The sequence below is a fragment of the Panthera onca genome, chromosome X (genome assembly GCF_046562875.1).
Source record: "Panthera onca isolate mPanOnc1 chromosome X, mPanOnc1 haplotype 2, whole genome shotgun sequence".
In the NCBI taxonomy this organism is placed as follows: domain Eukaryota; kingdom Metazoa; phylum Chordata; class Mammalia; order Carnivora; family Felidae; genus Panthera; species Panthera onca.
In genome coordinates this window covers 85,901,995-85,925,776 of record NC_138357.1, presented here as the reverse complement: position 1 = coordinate 85,925,776, position 23,782 = coordinate 85,901,995, and the positions used below count along the sequence as shown (strand labels likewise).

At 41.2% G+C, this 23,782-nt stretch overlaps 1 protein-coding gene across 2 annotated transcripts in view; it reads right to left on the bottom strand.

Annotated features, from left to right (window-relative positions):
* The window catches only part of SHROOM4 (shroom family member 4), a 283,870-nt gene that overhangs the window by 7,273 nt on the left and 252,815 nt on the right, over positions 1 to 23,782 (bottom strand). For both annotated transcript variants that reach the window (XM_081793784.1, XM_081793785.1), the window contains 3 exons: positions 9,615 to 10,412; positions 4,638 to 4,787; positions 3,585 to 3,765 (listed from right to left, as the gene is read on the bottom strand). In XM_081793784.1, coding sequence (XP_081649910.1) covers positions 3,585 to 3,765; positions 4,638 to 4,787; positions 9,615 to 10,412 — 1,129 coding nt within the window. The remainder of the gene's footprint in view (positions 1 to 3,584; positions 3,766 to 4,637; positions 4,788 to 9,614; positions 10,413 to 23,782) is intronic.

Genomic DNA, 23,782 nt, shown 5'->3' with positions numbered 1-23,782 from the left:
CTTTGGAAAAGAGACTATTTAATAAACAGGAACTGGAATGCTTGTGAGAGCATAGGTTGGAAAAGTATTGTCAAATATTTGCCTATGGCTTCATTCTTTCCCCTTCAATCCACTGAAGTACCTCTGGTGTGTATGACACTGTGCCGGATCTTCCTTCCCTCCCTCCATTTGGCCTCTGAGGCCTTTTGGTTAAGACTGTGAGTTCTGAAGTCCCAATGACTTCAGCTTGGACTACTAGCTCTGCCAACTTCCTGGCTGTGTGACATGTGTGAATGTCTCATGGTGTTTTACTTTTTTTATCTGCAGAGTGGGTACAAATTGTAATAACCACTTCGCTGAACTGTAATAAGGACTGAACGACATGATGCATGCAAAGGACTTAACATGGACTAAGTGTTTAATCAAGGCTGGCTGCTATTGTTATTATGCAGTCTGACCCTGCCCTACCATTCCAATCTCAGGGCTCCAAAACTTTCATGATTAGCTTCTCGTTCTCCTCTGTGTTCACCACACTCACCCTGGTGTTCCTGATTTGCATTATGCAGTTCTACCTGCTCTCAATCTCTTCCTTCACTTTGGCTATTCCCATTCTTTCTTCAGAGCCCAGCTTTGCTCCCACCCTCCCTCATGGAAGCTTCTGCTTCCCTTAATGAGTCTTTCTTTTCTGAACTCTCCTGCCTTTCAGAAATAGGACCTATAGTGTAATTTGAAGTGGCTCATTCCCTGTTTCATGTGGGTACGTCTGATCCCTCTCCTATTGATGGTAAGTTTCTTAAGGGAAGCACTGCCTGTGTCTTCTGATTTGTCTTCCCTGTAGGTATAACCAGTTCTGGAACTCCACTCCCAGGAAGGTAGTGTGGTAGAGTGGATGCTGCTGCTGCTGCTGCTGCTATTGTTATTATTATTATTACCAGGCACTCTGAGATAATAGATGATTGTCTACTGCAAAGTCCTAACGAGAATTGACCTGCCCCAGCAGATCAAGCATCGCATCATGGTTAAGAGCATGAACTCTAGTGCAAGAACTACTTGGGCTTGAACCCTAGTTCTGCCACAAAGCACTGGTGTGACCTTGAGCAAATTACTCAACCTTTCTGTGACTCAATTTCCCCATCTAATTTTTTTAATGTTTATTCATTTTTTAGAGACAGAGAGAGAGAGAGGGAGTGAGAAAGAGAGTGAGAGAGGGAGAGAGAGAGAGAGAGCATGAGCAGGGGAAGGGCAGAGAGAGAGGGAGACACAGAATCTGAAACAGGCTCCAAGCTCTGAGCTGTCAGCATAGAGCCCGACACAGGGCTTGAACTCACAAACCACAAGATCATGACCTGAGTTGGAGTCAGGCTCAACAGACTGAGTCACCCAGGTGCCCCTCAATTTCCCCATCTAAAAAAATAGGACAACAATAGCACCTACCTCATAGTATTGTTCTAATACAGGTTACATGCTTACAATAGTATTCTGTATCTTGTATGTATATACTGAAGTCTGCTTCAGTGCTTGTTTTATTATTATTCCTGCCCATGTACTCTGGGACCATACATAGGTTTGTAGTTTTCTAGCATGTGCTCCTTTCTAGTAGGTTATTTAGATATGTCCAAGGTGACCAAGACCAAGAGAGCCTGATCTGGGTCCAGGGCCTATTATCATATTTCAGAACTGGCCAAAGGTCAGGAGATCACCATGATCTTAAATCTAAAGTGTCATAGGTTTACATTTAGGGGAAATTCTAAAACCTACTAGGAATTAGGAATCAATGATAGAAACAAAGCAACACAATTAGATACCAAAGACTCCCAGTTATATACCTACCCTCTGCTCTCCCAAACAAAAGTCAGTGCCAGGGTCAAGGGAGGGGTGGGGGCCAAACGGTCAACTTGGAAAATCACCTACCCATCCCAGCTCTTCAGTTCCCAAGATCTAGAAGGATGCAAGAAAAGAGAGCCCTTTGTTTCTTGGCACCTGGGCTTTGCAACCTGAACTTCAACCCTGGAGAAAGTGTACTGGATAGATCTGAGGAGTCATCACAGACCCTGTTTGAGTTGAGTTGCTTTTCTAGGATATTGCAAATAGGTGACCTTCTTCACCTGTCCTCAGAGACAAAAACTGTCCTAGCCGCCCCTCCCCCTCATCCCCCCCCCCCCCGCCCCACCCTGATAATCACTTCAAATCACTATCTGCTGTTCTGTCCTTTGACATTTCTGATCATTTTTCTCTTTTCCTGGTCAGACTCTTATTAGGTTTGCTCCTAAAGAAAGGTCCTGAGTAAGCTGGGAGCAGCCTTGCCATGCTCAGGGAACACGGGATCCAAGGAGGTAGGCATCTGGATCAATAAAACTTTGATACCACCATGATTTCAATTACTTCCCTGACATTTTGCTTTGAAAGTGGTGGGGGTGTCTCTTGCAAATGGCCTTCAGTTTTCCTACAGGTCATATCCTGAATGAAAATTATGGGCAGAGGAGCAGTTTATGTTGAGTTCAGTTGTCCACAAAGTGGTAAATTGGGCCTTTGGGGTTGCCATGGAAATCCTATTTGCTTATGAAATAAAATGAATAAGTACAGGGAGGGCAAAGTGATTCCAGGAATTTGATTAGAAAACCAGCCTAGCATAACACTCTCCAGTTCCATCCATGTGAAATAAGCCATACAGAGAAAGACAGATACCATATGGTTTCACTCTTATGTGGATCCTGAGAAACTTAACAGAAACCCATGGGGGAGGGGAAGGGAAAAAAAAAAGAGGTTAGAGTGGAAGAGAGCCAAAGCATAAGAGACTCTTAAAAACTGAGAACAAACTGAGGGTTGATGGGGGGTGGGAGGGAGGGGGAGTGGGTGATGGGTATTGAGGAGGGCACCTTTTGGGATGAGCACTGGGTGTTGTATGGAAACAAATTTGACAATAAACTTCATATATTGAAAAAAAAGAAGAAAAAAAGAAAACCAGCCTAGTGATGCTTAGAGGAAGAATGGGTAGGCTTCAGAACAACATAATTTCTGTTGATCATTCTAGTGCTTTTAAGAAATTATTGATTATTCTTGCAAATAAATACTAAAGTTTACCAGGCCATAATTTCTCCTTCTCTTGCTTAGTCAATCTATTTCATCTCCCAGAAAGTTACAGAGAATACAGTCAGTGGCTGGATTGGTTAGAACTCATTGGCAAAAACTCTGATGTGCCACGGGAGGTGAGTTACTTGCAAGGCTGGCTTATTTCAGAGGGGGATGTCATGATACAGTAGAAAGTGAGACAGTCTTGACTTCAAGTCCTAGATCTACCACTTAGTCTGTAACCCTGGGCAACCTAATCCTCTCAACCAGTAAAAAGGGGATCGTTGTCGAATTATTTTAAAGATTCAAGAGACACAGTGATGATGATTATGATTTCTACTACTATTATTACTAGTATTTGCTGGGTCAAAAGGAGACTGGAGAAACATTTCTGAGAAACACAGAGAAGCTATTTTATTTCCATACTGAAAATATGGGAATATACCAAGTTGTTCTGGAGAAGCGTAGAGGACAGGTCAACTTCCAGATACTTAAACTAAATGCTGAAAATCTAAGTCATATCAAAAAAATGTCACCTTTTTTTGAGCCAGTTCATGGTCAACTTCTTCCTCTCCCAGGCCAGTCTCTGCCATCTCAGGTTGGTCTTTCAACTTGTTCAACAGCTCTGCCTTGGCCACCGAAATATTGTAATAAGCTGAGTAAGAGGTGGGGATCCCTGGGGCCCCTGGAGGAGGTAAGAAGTGCTGAAACTCTTGTCTGTGGAAACAAAGAATGACCATTTGAGCACTTCTGCTGAGAGGCTCTTGACCTTTCTGCTTCTTGATTTCCCCATCTGTAAAAATGGGACCCTGCTTCACCAATGGAGCTATGAAATAAGGAAATAATGGACCAGGAAGCACTGTTGACATGTAAACAGGCCACATGAAGATTACCTAGAAGCCAAGTCAAGGCCAACTTTGAGAACTTGGGAGGCTATTTCTATGCCCCTGACTATCATAGGTAGGGGGACTTCTTTAGAGATGATTTGGTTTGTTCATCACCCTACTAAGATCCAGAAAAACTGGCAGGTCCCCAAAGTTCTGGGCTTCTGATCTTCCATGATGCCCCTGGGTTTATGGCCCCAGTGTATGAATCCCCAGGGAAGGAGGCAGTGATAGGGATATGGCTGAGACCTTACCTCTTCATCCTCCAAGACTGCTGACCTCCCTCCTACCCATCCCAGATCCCTGCCTGCTTCTGCTCTATCTAGTCAGCTTGCTTACAAAAGCACCCTGTGGCTTTCCTGGACACTCTCATTATTTCTTCTTTCCTGATGGTGCCACTCCTGCTTGAAATGGCCCCTCCACTGCAGATCTCCCACAGCAAAGAGGTCACCCATGACCTCAGCAGTGGTCACCATGTTGGAGGCCGGGGTTAAGACCTGTGCCAGGGACTTGTCACGGCCTACCACATATCTCATGAGCTCTTCTGAGACTGCCTGTGAGGCAGGCCTTCGGCCTGGGAAGGGATAGGATCTCTCCACTTCTGGCATATCCCCAGTGGCCCCAGTCTCCTCCATGGTTGCAGAATGAAATGGGGAAAAAATGGGACCAGTGGCACCCAGGGGCTTGACAAGTGGAATGGCAGACCCTGTTGTCTTGGATTCACTGAAGCCCATGGGACTGAGGTGCTGCTTCTCAGAGCTCCAGCCCATGAAAGAGAACTGCTCCTCAGGAAAGAAGTAGCTCTGGCTCCATGCTGGCTTGGGTTTGGACTCTTCTGCCATCAAGGCTTCTGGTCTGGTGTGAGGAAGGAAATAGAAAAGCTTCAATGTCAGGTTTCAGTGATGGAAGGGCAATAATTCCACCCATGGTTTATGTGAGAAGGAGGCCAACACCCCAGTATATTCTTGTTGTCTACCAGCCACCCCTACCCTCCACCTGCCTGTGTCACTGCCCCTTTGCTAACCTCTAGTTGAAAGGAAAAATAGAAGTAACTCATTAGTCATTTTTGCAGCTACTTGCAGCTCTTAGATAAAGGTCAAAAATAATGGTTAAAGGGCTCCACAGCTATTTACTGATTCATGCTATGCTGTCTTCTAATTCATCACACAAAAGAAACTTGGGCATGCCAATATTCCTCATCTGAGGTATTCATTTTACATGTAGGTTTTTAAGCTAATAACACTAATAGACGAGCAATACTAGCTAATATTCACATAGTGCTTACCATGCCCTGGAAGCTGTCTTAAGATGTGTGTGTGTGTGTGTGTGTGTGTGTGTGTGTAGATATATCTATAAAATGTAATGCTCATGACAACCATTTTATAGATAAGGAACATGAGAACTGAGAGGGAAAGTGAGTTCACCAATGTCACCAGCCAGTAAATGACAGATCCAGGATTTAGACCTAGGTAAGCTAACTCCAGAATCTATGTTTTTAGACATAATGCTATATTGCCAAAGGGACAACTTGATATAATATAAAACTTTGCATGTAAGGGCTTTTATGGCTGGACTATATCTATATTAACAGACAAGAGAACATTCTGGAGGGAATATGAATGTATGAACTTAGGGAATTCTTACTTATAAGAAAAATATATTTAGGGTATGTGTGAGAGTTCTGACTCAGAAGTTACTAAAAACACAGAATGAAGAGGAAAAAGGATGTGGCTGTATGCCAATTATATCTCAGTAAAACTGGAAATATATATATGTATATGTATTTTGATGCACCTGGGTGGCTCAGTCAGTTAAGCATCTGACTTCAGCTCAGGTCATGATCTCATGGTTCACTCTGCTGACAGCTCAGAGCCTGGAGCCTGTTTCAGATGGTGTGTCTCCCTCTCTCTGCCCCTCCCCCACTCATGCTCCATCTTGCTCTCACTCTCAAAAATAAACATTAAAAAATTTAAAAAAAAACACCTGGAAATATTTTTAAAAGGGTGTGCTAATTATAGACTGAGTTCACAGCAGACACAGCCCTGCACCATATTACAGTGTATCATATTAGGCACTATATGTCCTAGTGTTCCTTTCCTCATAATCTCCACTAATAGGGCAGAGGGTACAGGAAATCTTTGAGAACATATTCTGCAGTTGATAATGAACATTGAAGCAAAAATCAAATTCCTTCTGCAGAGCACTGAGAGGAAATGCATGGAGTTGAGGAAGCAAACTATACCTATACTTGAACCAGTTTTGAGACTTAAGCAACACTTGGAAATTTCACTAACCTGCTCCTACATGTATCATAGTGTTTTCTAACTGAATAGTAGGTGGGTTACAGAGACACTCTGGTTTGACTTGGCTGAAATTAGGATGTCTTTGGGGTTTTTTGCATTTTAGATTCAAAATATGTATCTACTCGTTCTAACACTTCTCCCTTACAAAGCCTTCTTTTTTAAAAAAAATTAATGTTTATTTATTCTTGAGAGAGAAAGAGAGAGCGCACAAGCAGGGGAGGGGCCTAGACAGGGAGACACAGAATCCAAAGCAGGCTCTAGCTCTGAGCTGTCAGCATAGAGCCCTACACGGGGCTTGAACTCATGGACCGCAACATCATGACCTGAGCCAAAGTTGGACGCTTAACCGACTGAGCCACCCAGGCACCCCAAAATCTTTTTTTAAATTTTTAAAATGCTTATTATTTTGAGAGAGAGAGAGAGAGAAGGAGAGAGCACAAACGGGGGAGGGGTGGAGACAGAGGGAGACAGAATCTGAAGCAGGATCCAGGCTCGAGCTGTCAGCACAGAGCCCAACGTGGGGCTGGAACTCATGGACCTCGAGATCATGACCTGAGCCGAAGTCCGACACTTAACTGACTGAGCCACCCAGGTGCCCCTCCCTTACAAAATCTTAAAGCCACTTCCTTCTGGTTAGAACTCTATGTTCTGCAAGAATCTGGAATAAGATCTCAAGGAGCCCAGAGATCCTATGAGGATGCAATGGGCACAGTGAACCAGACGGCCTGGGTTCTGGCTACCTGTGGTCTTCTGCAGGTTCCTTTAGCCACCTGTAATTCCTCATTCTAAAAGATGTAGCACACCAATGATATCTATTTCATAAGTTGGTTGTGAAGATTAAATCAATCAACACATAAAAGTGCTTACTTTAGAACAATGCTTGGCACATAGTAAGCAGGCCAAAAATATTAGCTATGTTGGGAATAATGCTGTTCCTTAAATCTAAATCATTCAAAGAAGCATCTGTAATTGATTTTTTGCAGCCACAAGCTAAAGCTGTGTGCAAACAAATGTTTCTCCTCGCATCCCAAAGTCATCAAAAGAAATAAATCTCTGGAACAAGTTACAAGATCTCTAGTAATAGCAGTTTCTTTCTCTCTGGCCAAGGGGCCAAGGTACATGAAGGAGGTACATGAAGGAGGAAGGACTAGGAGGCTGAAAGGGGCAAGTCTGGGGCCTGGAACTACTACCTCTTGTACACACTGCCCTACAGGGAACAAGAGGGCCTGGTAAAGGCTCAGCCTATTGCAAGAACAAGATCTCTCTGAGAAAGGCTGCCTAGAATAGCAAATTAAGCATAGGTTTTAGAGTAACAAAGATCTAACTTTGGAATCTTTGCTGTGCAATTCTGAGTTAGTCTCTTATCTTTCTTAGCTTTAGTTTCCTCATCTGTCAAATGGGAGTAATTAATGGCCCGCAGTCATATAAAATGACTACCAGTGTCTGGCACACAGCAAATGCTTAATACATGTTTGACCCTTCATTTTTCTGTTCTTTCTTCTGAAATGTTAAGTGCCTACTGTGTGCTAGGTCGCCTTCCCTTCTCCCTGCTGTGACCAGTAACAATCACAGTCACTTTCCACAAAATGTTTTCTAATTACGGTAAGAACGCTTCTGGCTAGATGGATAGCTTGAGAAGCAGGTGCTAGGGATCTGATAGATTCTCACAGTATCTAGGAGCCAGGCCCTGTAGTGTCTTACTGGTAGCACCTTATGCCAGAAAACTTCTCACTTAGCTCCAGATAGCCCAGATCTCAGTAAAGGATTTGTGTGTCAGTAAAAGACACGATAACAAGGTTCTTCTAAATGTTTTATTTATGTTTGAGAGAGCGTACAAGTGGGGGAGGTGCAGAGAGAGAGGGGGACAGAGGATCTGAAGTGCACTCTGCACTGACAGCACAGAGCCCGATGTAGGGCTTGAACTCACGAACCTCAAGATCATGACCCGAGCTGAAGTCAGATGCTCAACTGACTGAGCCACCCAGGTGCCCCAACAAGGTACTTCTTTTTTTTTAATGTTTTTATTTATTTTTGAAGGAGAGAGAGACAGAGCATGAGCCAGGGAGGAGCAGAGAGAGAGGGAGACATAGAATTTGAAGCAGGCTCCAGGCTCTGAGCTGCCAGCACAGAGCCTGACGCGGGGCTCGAACTCACAAACCGTGAGATCATGACCTGAGCCGAAGTTGGACGCTCAACCGACTGAGCCACCCAGGCGCCCCCCAACAAGGTACTTCTAATAGCAACAAATCTCAGGCAAGTACCTTCTATACAGGGATTTAAAGAAAGCACTTCTGGGATAGATACCAGGCCCCCCCACCCCCCACCCCCATCAGAGCATTGCTTGAGCTCTCAGCAGGATGACTGGCAGAACTGAGGCCCAAGCTCCTCTGCTTCGGAACCAAGCAGACAACCAGGTGCTACAGGGCATGCAGATGAGCACTGGCACAGGGAAGCCAACACGAGCAGTCCTGGGGCTAGACTACACTCCTGCTTTGGTCTCCCTGCCCAGGCAGCTCACCCAATCAACTACCACCTATTGCCCACTGAGGCAAATGCAAAGAGGCGGGGGGACAAGGGTGGGGGGAATAGAGAATGTGGAAGAGGAAAAGAGTGCCCTTACCTATTATAAGGAATAAGCAGGGCATAAAGGGCCCAACTCCAGGTATACCTTTGCTGCTGGGGGTGAGGGAAGAGCTTAGAAGCCCAGGCAGGGCCTAGAATGGAGGTAGGTCAGGTTGTGAGCTGGCCTCTTATTCTAGAGAGCAAGCAAAAGAAAAGGCAGAAAAGGGCCTGAGCCAGGCTTTTGGGAAATGCCATAAGGGAACAAGGGTTTATGCCTTCTGGCTCAGGGGTGCCTGGGTGGCTCAGTTTGTTGAACATCTGACTTTTGATTTCAGTTCAGGTAATGATCTCTCGGTTTGTTAGTTCGAGCCCCACATTGAGCTCTGCGCTGACAGTGCAGAGGCTGCTTGGGATCCTCTCTCTCCTTCTCTCTCTGCCCCTCCCTTGCTTTCTCTCTCAAAAATAAATAAACTAAAAAAAAAAAAGTAATGCCTTCTGGCTCACAAGCCTGAAACTGATGCATACCTTAAAGACAAACTGAGGAAAAATAGTGTATTTTGATAGTGATATTTAAGAACACCAGCAGCTACTATTTACTGAGTACCTACTATGAGCTACACGTGGGGCTCTCGGCTTTATACAGATTATCTTCATATTTACAACTGTGTAGAATAGGTATAATCATGCCCATTTTCCTGGTGAGAAAAATGAAGCTGGGAACAGTTTAATTCATTGATCAAAGGTCACACAGCCGGGAGGTGATATTGCAAACTCATGCTGCAGCCTCTTTGGGGACCTTTGTTTCATAAGCACTTACTTGGAGGAATCAGTGGTCTCCTTCTCTGATGTTCTCCAAAGGCCACCAATACCATAATAGCAAGGGGGCTGAGCCTTCTCAGGTTGAGAGCCCAAGTGTCCCCTTATTGGAGGCAGGAAATTGCTGGAATGGAGACCAAAGGACTCTTGCTCTGCTGAGAGGCTTTCTGATCCCTGCCTTGAATCCTCCAGGTGGCCAAAGCCCGGGGGTTGTGGCTGCTCCAGGACCTCTTCAGGATTGAGGGCACTGGTACCAGTGGTTTCTGAACTGAAATACTGGGGTGGCAGCTCCTCCTCCTCCTCCCCCTCCTCTTCTTCCTCTGCCCCTTCCTCCTCTTCCTCCTCTTCTTCCTCCTCTTCCTCCTCCTCCTTCTGCTGCTGTTGCTGCTGCTTCTGCTGCTGCTGGGCTGCACGGAAAAGCCTGTACTTCTCCCAGTTGGGAGGAGGAGGGCGAGGAGGAGGAAAGGCCTTCTTCCTGGCTCCCAGAGGATCCGGCTGGGTCTCAACCTTAGTAAAGAGCTCTCTCCTATGCTGCCTCCAGGCCAGGGAGCTCTGGGGCTCCAAGCTTATATGGCTTTCGGAGAAGGCACGGTTGCGCAGTGGGTGGGGCATGGAGGCCATGGAGCTCCCCTCCTCATAAACAGAAGTTTCCTCTGTTTTTTTTGAAGAGTGCTTGAAGTCTGCAAGGAGGTCAAGAGAAGAGACTGCTCGGTAGCTTGACAAGCCCAGTGCTGGGTTCTCAAGGCAAGGATCGAACGGAGTTGCCCACGAAAAGCTAGCCTTGGAATGAGCCATTTCTCTGCAAAACAGCAAGATGAGGATTGTGTAAAACAAGCAAGTTGCAGGTGGCCCCCTATTTTGGATAAAATCATTTGTGTAAAATTTACAACGGCCAAAAACAGATGCAAATATTCATAGTAGATGAAATAATAAGAATAGTAATACTAACACATAATATTGATAGCTAACACTTATTGAGTGTGTACTACGTGCCAGGTACTGTTTTAAGTGCTTTCCCAGTGTTAACTTAGTTAATACAATAACCCTAGGAGGTAGCTATTATTATCATCCCAATTTTACAGCCAGGAAAACTGAGGCATGGGCAGTTTAAGTAACTTGCTCAGGGTTGTAAAGCTAGTAAGTGGTAGAGCTGGGATTTGAACCTGGACAGTCTAACTCCAAAGTTGGATACATGCACTACGCCCACTCTGTAGCACTCAGATTGAATGTGCTGTGTACTGGGGCTTACAAATCTGGTTATCCTGTTATATTGTTTTTGTTTGCTTTGTTTTTAATCACAAAAATTTTAAATATTTAGAAACATACAGAGATTGCTATAATAAATATTCATGTTCCCACCTACTGCCCAGGATTAGCACATTTTATTAAAAAAAAATTTTTTTACATTTATTTATTTTTAAGAAACAGAGTGAGACAAAGCGTGAGCAGGGGAGGGGCAGAGAGAGAAGGAGACACAGAATCTGAAGCAGACTCCAGGCTTTGAGCAAGAGGTCAGCACAGAGCCTGATATGGGGCTTGAACCCACAAACCATGAGATCATGACCTGAGCCGAAGTCGGACGTTCAACCGACTGAGCCACCCAGGCACCCCGGATTAGCACATTTTAATACCATGCCATCTATACTTTATGATTTTTTTAAAGAAATGCTAATAGCCTTTGTTTCACTCCCCACTTCTATTCCCCTGATGCCTCTCCAGATGCAAGCTATATCATGAATATGACATGTTTTCTGTCCAAGCTTTTATATTAGCACCAAAAAATATCAAGCAGGAAATTTACAAATGCTTGCTACTTGGGGTTTAGAATAGATCCTCCTAATGCAATTCTCCTCAGAATTCTCAACAGGAATTTTTAACAACAGCATTTTTTATTAACCTGCAAAATAAAGTAAGATATAATATTAAAAAGTATTTTGCTACAGAAGAAATGAGGGTAAGGGATTAAGCATGTTATAAAGCAATTATAATTAAAACAGTGTGTTACTGATTAATATAACAGAATGAAAACTCCAGAAACATATCAAGCTATCTATAAAAACATCATCTATAATTCACCTTCCATAACAAGGAGATAAAAAATGATATTAAAAAAATGTTTTGAGATAACTGCAGAGCAGTGACATTTAGAGCTGTACCTTCTATTATATACCAAAATAAATTGCAGCTTCAAGAGTTAAGGGTGTGTGTGTGTGTGTGTGTGTGTATTTTAATAGATATATGTGTATACATGTATATATAGTATATGTTTATAAGAAAAAAACACTGAGAAAATTAAAAAGACTATCACTTGTGGGGCGCCTGGGTGGCGCAGTCGGTTAAGCGTCCGACTTCAGCCAGGTCACGATCTCGCGGTCCGTGAGTTCGAGCCCCGCGTCAGGCTCTGGGCTGATGGCTCGGAGCCTGGAGCCTGTTTCCGATTCTGTGTCTCCCTCTCTCTCTCTGCCCCTCCCCCGTTCATGCTCTGTCTCTCTCTGTCCCAAAAATAAATTAAAAACGTTGAAAAAAAAAATAAAAAAAAATAAAAAAATAAAAAGACTATCACTTGTGAGGCAAAATGAGATTCTTATAAGCAATAGAAAAAATATTTAAAGAAAGAAGTACAGGTTTATTTAAATATATACAAAAATATGCATAAAAAGGCAAACTTCTGTCTAATAAAGAGTGACCAAAGTCAAAGGACATCTCTTTAGGCTCAGAGTATAAAGAGTTAAGCCCTCTATACCAGAAGATCTGGGCTTCCTGCTGTAGCCTGTGAGCAATCAGCATCATGCTAAGTAAGTACTGCTTAGTGACAGGAAATTCCAGCAGTTTAATTAAATCATCAGACAGAATACCCATTCAATAGTCATGTTGAAAACCGAGAATATTTCTTTAAGAAATAATAATATACATAATGATAGCCAAGCTCAGATAGAATGAAGAACAAAATCTCTTTCACTTAGCTCATCTCCAGTCCCCATCCTGGCTAGCTCATCACTCACATGGATCAGAAATTCACATCCATAATCTCATTTGGGCCTTTGGCCACCTATAGTTCCTTAGGATTATAACAACTCCTTGTGTGCAAACTGTTCCACCTGGCATTTCCTCCATCAGGAAACAAACAAACATGATGGTTATTGTAAAGTAAAAGGATGACAAATGCTATAAGCAGAGGCCTTTCCTGACCACCTTATCTAAAATAGAGATGACTTATCCTTAATTATCCTTTTTCTGTTTTGTTCTTTCTCAGTACATACATCCCCACCTAATATTATATCACATATCTAATTTTACTTGTTTATTTTGTGCTCTACTAACTAAAATGTAAGCTCCATGAGAGCAGAGATCTTGTGTGTCTAATTTATCTAGTACCTAGTGCCTGGTACACAGTGGGTATTTAATAAATATTTGCTTAATAAATAAATTAATGAACAGAAATACCATATTATCCAGTAATTCCACTACTGGGTATTTAGCCAAAGAAAATGAAAACACTAGTTTGAAAAGATATACGTACCTCTATACATTCACTGCAGCATTATTTACAATAGCCAAGTTATAGAAGCAAGCCAAGTGTCATCAATAGATGAATGGATAAAGAAAACAGATAAAAGGATAAAGAAGATGAATGGATAAAAAAGATGGTATGTGTACACACACACACACACACACACACAGAGGAATTGTACACAGCCATAAAAAAGGATGAGATCTTGCCATTTGCAACAAGATGGACCTAGAGGGTATTATGCTAAGTAAACTAAGTCATATAGAGAAAGATAAATATCATATGATTTTCTTCATATGTGGAATCTAAAAAACAAAGCAAACAAACAAAAAGCAGGAATGGACCCATAAATATAGAAAACAACCTGATGGTTGCCAGAAGGGTGCAGGTGAGGGTGGGGGTGAGCTTGATGGGCAAAATTGGTAAAGGGAAATGGGAGATACAGGCTTCCAGTTACCTTTGTGAGCATAGCATAATGTATAGACTTCTCAAATCACCATGTTGTACACCTGAAGCTAATGTAACATTGTGTATCTACTATAATTCAATAAAAAAATAAATGAATTCATGCCAAAAATAAAAAAAAAACAACAGCCATGATATTCATAGCATAAAAAAGTTGAATTAAAGGCAAAAATCAACAAATAAGACAAAGAAGGGTGCTATAAATTAGTGGTTAGAATGCATGATTAAGATCTAACTACTCTAAATCTTTATGTATCAAATAACATAGCATCACAATTCAGAAAGCAAAATCCATAGGAAATGCAAAGGCAGAAAAAAGGAGAAATAAACTATGAGACTGTTTCAGCTGATGACAGACATGACAGTCAAAACAAAGATAATGGGAACATTTCAACTTCTCTATTTTCAAGGGTCCATTTAACCTTTTTAAAATTGACTACATATTAAGCCAAAAAGTGAAATAAGTACAAACTATAGCACCTACTCATAACACAACAACACTAGAAATTAGTAACAAAAATGAGAAAATTTTCTATGTATTTCTAGTACATAGAAAATAAAAGGGAAAAAATATTCTCCTTTCTAGTCAAAGAAGAGCTCTAATCTGAAATTGTAGAATACCTAGAAAATAACAACAAGGAAAATATCAGAAACTAGAGAATATGACCAATTAAAGCAGTAGTCAAAGGAAAATCTGAAGCCTTTGATGCTTACATTAATAAATAAGAATAAATTAAAATCACTGAATTAAGCATTGAGCAAAAGAATCAAGAAAACAGCCACAAAAATCAACCCAAACAAAGCAGAAAGAGAACTGATGGCAGAAATTAACATACTTGGATATAAATGATAGAATTAATAATTAAAGCCAAAAGCTACTTCTTCAAAAGAAAACATAAAACAATAAAAAAGATAAACCACTTGCCAATCTAATTAAAACCCTAAACACACAAAATTAGAAATGGAGAAATAACCACAGTTACAGAGTAAATGAAAAGAATAGGAGAATAATTTGCTCTACTCTATGAAAAGAAATTTGAAAACTTAGAATGGTTTTCTAGGAAAACAAAAATTACCAAAACCAATTGCCAAAGAATGGGGGTATCTAAACCCACCTGTTAACCATTGGAAAAAATGTTGATAAATTTGACAAAAAAGCACACTCACATGGTCTTGCATTAATTCTATCAACCTTCAAGGAACAGACAACCTCAATACTATTTATACTTCCTAGACTCTAGAATCTATTGAGGGAGAAGAAAAGAATCCTGTGTAATGTCAATACCCAAACTCAACAACTAGAACATACATAATGAAAAACTAGAAACCATTTTCACCTAAGAATATGAATGCAAAATCCTCACCATTTTTTTCTATTTAAAAACATAAATATTAGGACATTAGTACATATCAGGAATTTATTTATAAACTACCAACATATATTGAAAGTGCATGCTCAAAAAATTCTTTCTGAAAAGGGTGCATGATCCAGACAGTTGGAAAACACCAGTCTGGAACAGTTGTTCCTAATCAACGTGGCTCCTGATCGAAATTACCTGGAGAGGTTGTTTAAAATGCAAATTCACAGCCCCTCCCCGCCAAATTTGGACTGAGTACCTCTGTGGTGGCGCATAGGAACCTGCCTTTTTAACAACTGCCCCAAGGGATTCTAATACAAGTGGTTCAGGGACCACACTGTGGAAACAAAGTTCCAGGGTGAAAAGGATGGGAGTGCCGTGGTCTGGGGTGGAGGTTTGGGGGCAGAGTTATTTGTTACAGTTAGGTTGGTTTCCAATCTATACAGCCTGACTTCCGTCTCTCACCACACACATTCCCACATCCTTTCCCTGCCTCTCTCCCCCTTCTCCACCTTCATTTCCAATCTAGATCTTATGAAATGCAGGTGGTGGCAGCCACATCTCCAAAGGCTCCTGCTGGGCCTATGTCCTGCAGCTGTGGTAAGAATCCTGCTGCATGATAGTACTCAAATTTACCACTCTTTCCTTTTCCCTCGCAAGGGCACAGGAAAGGCAATAGAGCAGAGTGGAAAGAACAGTGTCAGAAAGACTTGGGTCTGAGTTCCAGTAAAAATTTAAAATCTGGCTCCATAACACAGAAGCTGCATGACCTTGAGCACAGTAATTTATCTCAGTTTCAGTAAAATATTTATCTTGCAAAGCTGCTGTCAGGATTAACTATATAAAAAGGACCTAGAAATGATGCTGGGCACATGGAAAGATGATTAATAATAACAGAACTATGTTTATTGTTAGAACAAAGTCCCTAACTCAGGGCCACAGCATATTGTTGTGCAAGTCGTGCAGTGTACTACCTTCACTGCTGTGTGTTTCAGCCTTTTTCCTCATTCTCATCAAAGGAATTGGACTGCAAGGTCCCCTGGTTAATGTTTAGCCCTGATCAATAGCCAAGAAACCAGGAGATCTTGGGTCTCAGCTCAGCCACATGTCTGCCTAGCCAGGAGGCCCTCACCAACCAAGGATTTTAACCCGAGGCTCATTCACTCACTGTTCTCATCTACTAAAAACGGACATATAATAAAAGGCAAGTTGAGGCTTAAGAGCAGTGTGAAAATCAAAAGGATTAGATATTCTAAGTTATCTTGTTTGGGCACCCATTGCTTATGTCAGCCTTACAGAATTTACCTATAGGTAGCCAACTCCAGAATCAGTTGGAAGAAACATACAGTGCCCTTCTAGACATTTGGTGTCCCAATTCTTGGCACTGTAACCTTATCTGGAGGCACTGGGCTCTGGCAAGGCAACTTGGAAATTTCTATTCTCTGCATCAATACTGATTTTAAAGGCACTCCCCTCTCCCTACTTACAGGGCCAGCATGAGCTTTGCAGAGTCACTTCTGACAGGGGAGCAGAAGTGGGAATGACTCCACAAAGGGAAAGAACCTTCAATGGAATCAGCTGGGTCAATGAGCACATATTCTGTGCAAGGTGACCAGATCAAAGGGGAGCAAAACCGATATAGCCCCTCCCTTCCAGGCACTACAGATGAAGCAGACTGGTGAACAGAAGGCTGCCATTGAAGTGTGTCAGGCTCAAAGAAGGATACTGGCCCCTAGAGGTCCTATTTTCAGCAGGCTCGAGCTGTCTATATGCACAGATATCTACATCTGTGCTTTGGGACCAAGTGGAGTGGAGTGAAGGATAAGGAGTTTCATGAAGGGAAAAAGAACTAGAGTTTCTTTCAAGTGTGTCTTAGGCACTGTTTCAAGCACTTTCATGTATGTACTTCTATTAGTCTTCCCATCAACCCATCAAAGTCGGTGCCATTATTGCCAGTTGGCAGATGAGAATCCCAAGGCTTAGAAGGAGTATATCATTTTCCCAGCTAGTAAGAAACAGTAGTGTCCAGACTGAAAATTGCCTTATCTGACTCCAAGGGACAATCCCATCGAATCAAGGACTCCTAAGGTGAGGCAAAAGGTACTTGCACAGCAGTCATCTCCAGGTGTCCATGGAGACATTAGCTCTTTCCATGGCATCATGAAAGCTAAGTGTAAGAAAGGGCATTGTTGACACCAGCAAGGAGACTACATCTCAAAAACAAAAGCAAGTTGCCTGCCAAGACCTGGGCTGTTCTTCTCTTTTCCTCTTGGCACAGGTTACCTTTTCTTCTGATGAATAGATTTGCCCGTTTTGTTAAAATCTTTCTTTCTTTTTTTTTTTTTTTTGAGCCTAATAATGACTGAAAATGAAACCCAGTATTTGCCGAGATTGAAAAATCTCCCCTGCCTCTTCCTCAGCTCTTCTGAAGTTTTCTTGTTTGGAAATTTTATTTTTAAACCCACCACAATAGCTTGGCATTCCAGGATCTCGGCAGCAAGGGCACACAGGTCAGCCCCTCTCCCCTTTCCCTTTCCTCAGCAGCCAAAAGATAAGGCTGCTCCAAGAGAAACAGCCACTCCCAGGTTATTGCTGAAGGAAATATTTGCAAGATCCAGGAAGTGAGACACAAGGAGGCTTGCACAGGGAGGGGAGAAGGGCCAAAGAGTTTGTTGTTGCCACCCTTCTCTGCCTCTGGCATCACAGAACTTAAAGTAAAGAACAACTCATCTGGAAATGACAAATGCAAGTAGCAAGACTCGTCCTGAACCTTCTACAGCCCCGCAGGGGGCTGTTGTAAAGTGTCCTTTGAAGACATCAGAGAAGTCATTGGATTATTGGGACTGTCCTGGGTAAAGACTAGCTCCCTTTCTCCAATGGCCCCAACTTCGAATTTTGAAGATGTCTTCCCATTACTTCTCTGGATTTTACATAGTGTCATGGACATGGTGGCAAGGGATGATAACAATCGGTCTTGTTTACTGAGAGTCCATCATGCATCAGGCACAGGGCTGGACAGCACACAGACCTGATTTCATTTAACTCTCAAGACATCTTCTGGAATAGGTTTTCTTTTGCCCATGTTAGAAATGAGGCTCAGAGAAGTTAAACAACGGGGTGAACACAAAGGGAATAGGGGCCAGGAGAAGTAACAGCTGAGGTCTGACTCTGATGCCCACACTTTTGCTAATAAAACATGCTGCCTCGCCAGGGTTCTGATAACCCTCTCAAGAGATTTAATAAAAGGCATTTTAGGAATAAATAAAACACTGTCAAGGGACCTGAATGGTCTGATATCCACGAGAACAATTCCGCTGAGGATCAGGCTGGCCAAGGCAATCAAGGTTCTATTCTCTGATATGCAGAGGTTCTGAAACTTGGGCATGCATCAGAGCCACCTAGAGGGCTTGTTCAAACACAGACTGCTGGGTTCTATCCCCAGAATGTCTGATTTAGTGAGTCTGGGGAAGGGTGGAAAATTTTTGTTTCTAACAATTTCCCAGATGATGATGGTACTGCTGGTCTGGGACCACACTTTGAGATCTACTGCTCTAATCATCATTACCTACCAGGTTCCCAACTCATCAGGTTATCTTAAGAGGTATAAAGCCATTTGGAAAAAAAAAAAAACTTCTCAAAACTAAATTCATTCAATTAACTATATATATATATATATATATATATATATATATATATATATACACCATCCATGTGACAACTGGGCTGAAGATTTACAAAATAAAATAATGGGAATACTGGAGGTCCAAAAAGTTCTGGGAATCCTGATGTTATTCAAGGAAATTTGGTGCCCAACCATGGTTAAGCAATGGATGGGTCAGGGAAAGAGAGGGAGTGTTGTCTATTTGAGTCCTCATGTATACCAGATGTTAATGTACTGAATTTTAAAGAATACAATGGGAAAGTTATAAAGAACATGATTCTATCTTGTTTAAAAGTTTAAAAGGCATTTTTGGGGCACCTGGGTGGCTCAGTCAGTTAAGCATCCAACTTCAGCTCAGATCATGATCTCGCGGTTCGTGAGTTCAAGCCCCACGTCAGGCTCTGTGCTGACAGCTCAGAGCCTGGAGCCTGCTTCAGAATCTATGTCTCCCTCTGTCTCTGCCCTTCCCCTGCTCATGCTCTCATGCTCTCTCTCTGTCTTTCTTTATTTCTCTCTATCTCAAAAATAAACATTTAAAAAATAAGAAATAAAAGACATTCTTGTTCAATTATTAATGAGAATTATTATTATGGAGTAGTTCTCTGGGATGCATGTATTTAACATTTAAGAGTAACCTTAAAAATTCAGGAAATGTAGTAACTGGTCATTTTGCAAAGGATATGAATTTGACTTCAAGGCATCACAATACTGGCTTATAGGACAAGTCACCAAAGAAAGGAGAGAGCCTAGTCAACAACTTGGCATTTCAATGTGGCTTGGTGGGTTTCTATTTGCCATTGAGGTACACAGGTGCAGTAACTGTGGCAGAGAGAAAATGTGCTTCTTTTGAATAATGGCACTGAAATGCAAATTATCTGCAAGTTAGTACTGGACACAGAAGTGATGGAAAGTTCTTAAGAAAGTGATGCTTCTCAGCTAGAAAATACAATGTTTATTTGTGGGGTTGGGGAGGTTCTATGTTGGGGTGGTAGTGACAGATTTGGAAATTCGCAAAGGTCTGGTGATGTACACCCTCAGAAACATCAAAGCTCTTACAGATTTAAATAAGCAGAAGTTTTGGTTGATGGAGAATTCTATCAAACTGAATTCTAGGTAACAGTGAGATCAAATGTGTTTAGTAAGTAATATTGTCTATCTGTCATTAGTATGTGGATCTTTCCAAAGTCTTTGATCTTTAACTTCCCAGGCCTAAATCAAACCAACCAGTTCTCTTCTTGAGATTTTCTTTTTCATTATAAAAATCCAGCAATTTGACATATACCCAAAAAACACCATGCACATTCAATTCCAGCTACTTACACTTTACCAGTTGCCTTTCTGAATTTTCTTTGTGTATGGCTACTATCAGATTCAACATGTGATTTAGGATTTAGCCCTTTTTTGGTTAATATTATTACAAATACTCATTTCTGTGCAAGACCCAATATTTGTACACCTGCCATTGTTAATGGCTATATTCTGTTCCACGATGATAATATATTAGCATGGTAAATGTTTTCTCCGATTATAAATAGCACTACTATGAATATATTTAAACAAATCATTTTTTCCTTTCTAGGTTATTCCCTTGGGGGTCTGCTGGGCCAAATAGTATGAACAAATAGCTTTATAACTTCTGTCACATATTTCTGATTGCCCTCCAGAAAAACTGAACCAACTTATACTGCTCCCAGAAACAGTTTCCCCACAGCCTTGTCAAGATAGTGTTTTGTAATTTCTATTGATCATTTCCATTAATTGTTGATAGTTTAATAAGCAAGTTGTGATATGTGGAAGTTGTTTTTGTTTGCATGTCTTTAATTGCTACTAAGCTTGTACTTTTCCATGCAGTGATTTTACTGCCTTTATGTTCTCACGTGTAAAGTGCCTGCCCAGTTTCCTTGCTCTTTTATGAAGCTGAATCTGAAAGCTGACTTTCTATATCTATATCCATTCTTTATATTGTTTGGACAGTCAACTGTTATCAGTGATGCTGGCCGCAGATATTTTCCTCATTCTGTTGTTCAGCTTTTTATTACATTTTGTTGTACAAAGGTCTCCCCCCCCCCCACTTTCATATATTTAAAATCATCCATCTTGTCTCTAATGGTATCCTCCATTTAACAGACACAAATTTATCTTCTATCTAAGCTGAAATAAATATGCTATCTCACTGTCTGCTTTTTGGAATTTACTACAGAGTAAAGTGTGTACTAGTTATCTAAGTTAATCATTCTTGGGTGCCTGGGTGGCTCAGTCAGTTAAGCATCCGACTTTGGCTCAGGTCATGATCTCATGGTCCATGACTTTGAGTCCCGTGGTGGGCTCTGTGCTGACAGCTCAGAGCCTGGAGCCTGCTTCAAATTGTGTGTCTCCCTCTCTCTCTGCCCCTCTCCCACTCGTGCTCTGTCTCTGTCTCTCAAAAATAAAATAAACGTTAAGAAATTTAATTATTCTCCATAATGATACCTACAATTCCAACATTAAAGAAAGAGTGATTCCTTTCCCCAGTTCAGGGATGTTTCCAGTGCTCTATATTCTTAGAATAGCTTGAATCTATTCCTAGAATCTTTAAAAAAAAACATTTCACTGTTTTCCTGTTTTCAACCCACTATCATATGGTTTTGATAATTGTCACTTTATGACAGGCTTTAAAATCTGATAGGGTAGGTCTACCATCATTGCCTTTTTAAATAAATGTATTCTTTGGTATTACTGCCTACTTGTTCTTTCAGATAAATTTCACTATGAATTTGGCAAGTTCTATAAAGTATCCCACAGTGACTCTAATCAGTAGTGCATTACATCTATATATTAACTTAGGGAGTGTTATAATCATTGCTATATTTAGTCTTCCCAAATTGAAGCAGAGTACAGCTATGCATTTATTCAGGTCTTTATTTCTCCCATTAGAGTTTTATAATTTTCCTTGGATAAGTTTTGTGTGCCCAGGATTAAATTAATACCCAGATATTTAAATTCCCTTTGTCACACTTTTGACAAATCCTTCCATGCCTCGGAAGACTGCATTCTTCTTAGATGCAAAGCCTTCCTGAAAAGTGTACTCTTCCTAATACAATGAGATTCAACTCTGAATTATCCATTTTCTTTCACTCAGTCAGCAAATAGGAAATGCTGTCCTATTTGGTTTGTGGTTTGATAAAAGGAAGGAAGAAAGCCCTAGGCTGAGAACTGAAACAACTGGGTAGTAGTCCAGTTTTGTTACGTACTTGCTTTATAATCCCAGAAGCAAAGGGCTTTGGAGTCAGATACCTGTTTGACCTTGGGAAAAGGACTTTAATCTATCTGTAAGTTCCCTTGTCTGTAAAATTGGGTCAATAAATGCTAACTATCTTGTAGGGTCATGATAAATAATGAATAATGAAAGGGAAATGCTTATAGCAGTGACTGACACATAAGAAACACTTAATAAACGTTAGCTATTATACCTTTTGTTGTCGTTGCTAATAATAGTATAATACTACCTTTCCTGAGTCTCAGCTTCCTTCAGTGAAATGGGAAAAAATAAGGCTTAACTGCATAGGGTTGTTGTGAGGATTAACTGTAAATGTAGCCATGTGTACAAAAACACTCTACACACTTTAAAGCTCTGTGCAAAGTGGTAAAATGGAAAAGATCACAGGAAGCAATTGTAGGTACAGAAAACCAAAAGAGATAATCTGGAAAATACTTTCTTTTGGCTTTTAAATACATAGCTTATGTATATAGCTTTTTCTCCCAGCAGAGCTACTCACCGCCGGTTTTCCCTCCTGCTAATATTATAATGCATTTGCATTCTCTGCACACAAACCAAATAACAGTGGAGGGATACAACCAAGAGTGTAACTACCTGGAATTAAAATTCATTGCAGGCTTCCAAGCAAAGAGAGTGGCTCAAGAATATACATTTGATTTTCCCACCTACACCCATCATTCCAATTGAGACAGAAACGACATAAGAAATGTTAAAAATTTGTGTTGTGGTGGTTGGAGGGGTAGGTGAGCGGAAACTCCATCAATATTTCTCTTCTTAAGTGTCATCTCTGCCCTTGACCTTCTCATCTTCCCTGAGGTCATAAACTGTCATCCGTCTTAAGAATCCATACTCTTTTTCCTTCCATTGACCTCTCTCTTCTGGTTTTAAATTTAAACCAGTCTCCCAGATCCTGACCAAACCTTCACTTAAACCAGTGGTTCTCATCAGTAGCTGGAATCAGAATCACTTGCAGGGCTGTTAAAACACAGACTGTGGGCCCCATCCCAGTTTCTGATTCAGTAGGTCTGAGTGGGGCCTTGGAATTTTCATCCCTAACAAATTCAGAGGAGATACTGAGGGTGTTGGTCCTAGGAACACATTCTGAGAACCACCAACTTAAACCTCATTGCTCTCTCTAATTACCACCCCATTTATCTCCTTCCTTTCCCTGGCCAACTTTTTCTTTTAGAGCATTTTGAAGTGTTCAAATTCTTCCTTTAAAATGTTTTTCAAATCACACGGTCACCCTAACACATATTCATTGTATTAAAATTAATGAAAGGAAACTGAAACCTTCCTACAGTGCTAGTGGAAATGTGAAATGGTACAGCCACTTTGAAAAACAGGCTGTTCCTTGGAAAGTTAATAGAATTACCATATGGCCCCCAAATTCCACTCCTAAGTATGAGAGAACTGAAAACATGTCCACACAGAAACTTGTACATGAATGGTCATGGCAGCATTATTCACAACAGCTAAAAAGTGAAAATAACACAAATGTCCACTAAATAGATAAGTGGATACATAAAAAGTGGTATATCCATACAGTGGACTATTATTTGGCAAAGAAAAGGCATGAAATACTGATACAGGCTACAACACAATGAACCATTATAGCACACGAAGTGAAAGAAGCCAGACACAAAAGCCCTCATATTGTATCATTCCATCTACTGGAAGTGTACAGTATAGGCAAATCCACAGGAACAGAAAGTAGATTTGTGGTTGCTTGAGGTTGATGGTGGGAATGGGGAGTGACTGTAAATGGGCACAGGGAATCTTTGTAGGGAGATGGATAGGTCTTAAAATTGGATTGTGGTGATGATTGCATAGCATCATAAATTTACCAAAGCTCACTGAATTCCACACTTAAAATAGGTGAATTTATGATGTGTAAAGCTCTATACATTTTTCTTCT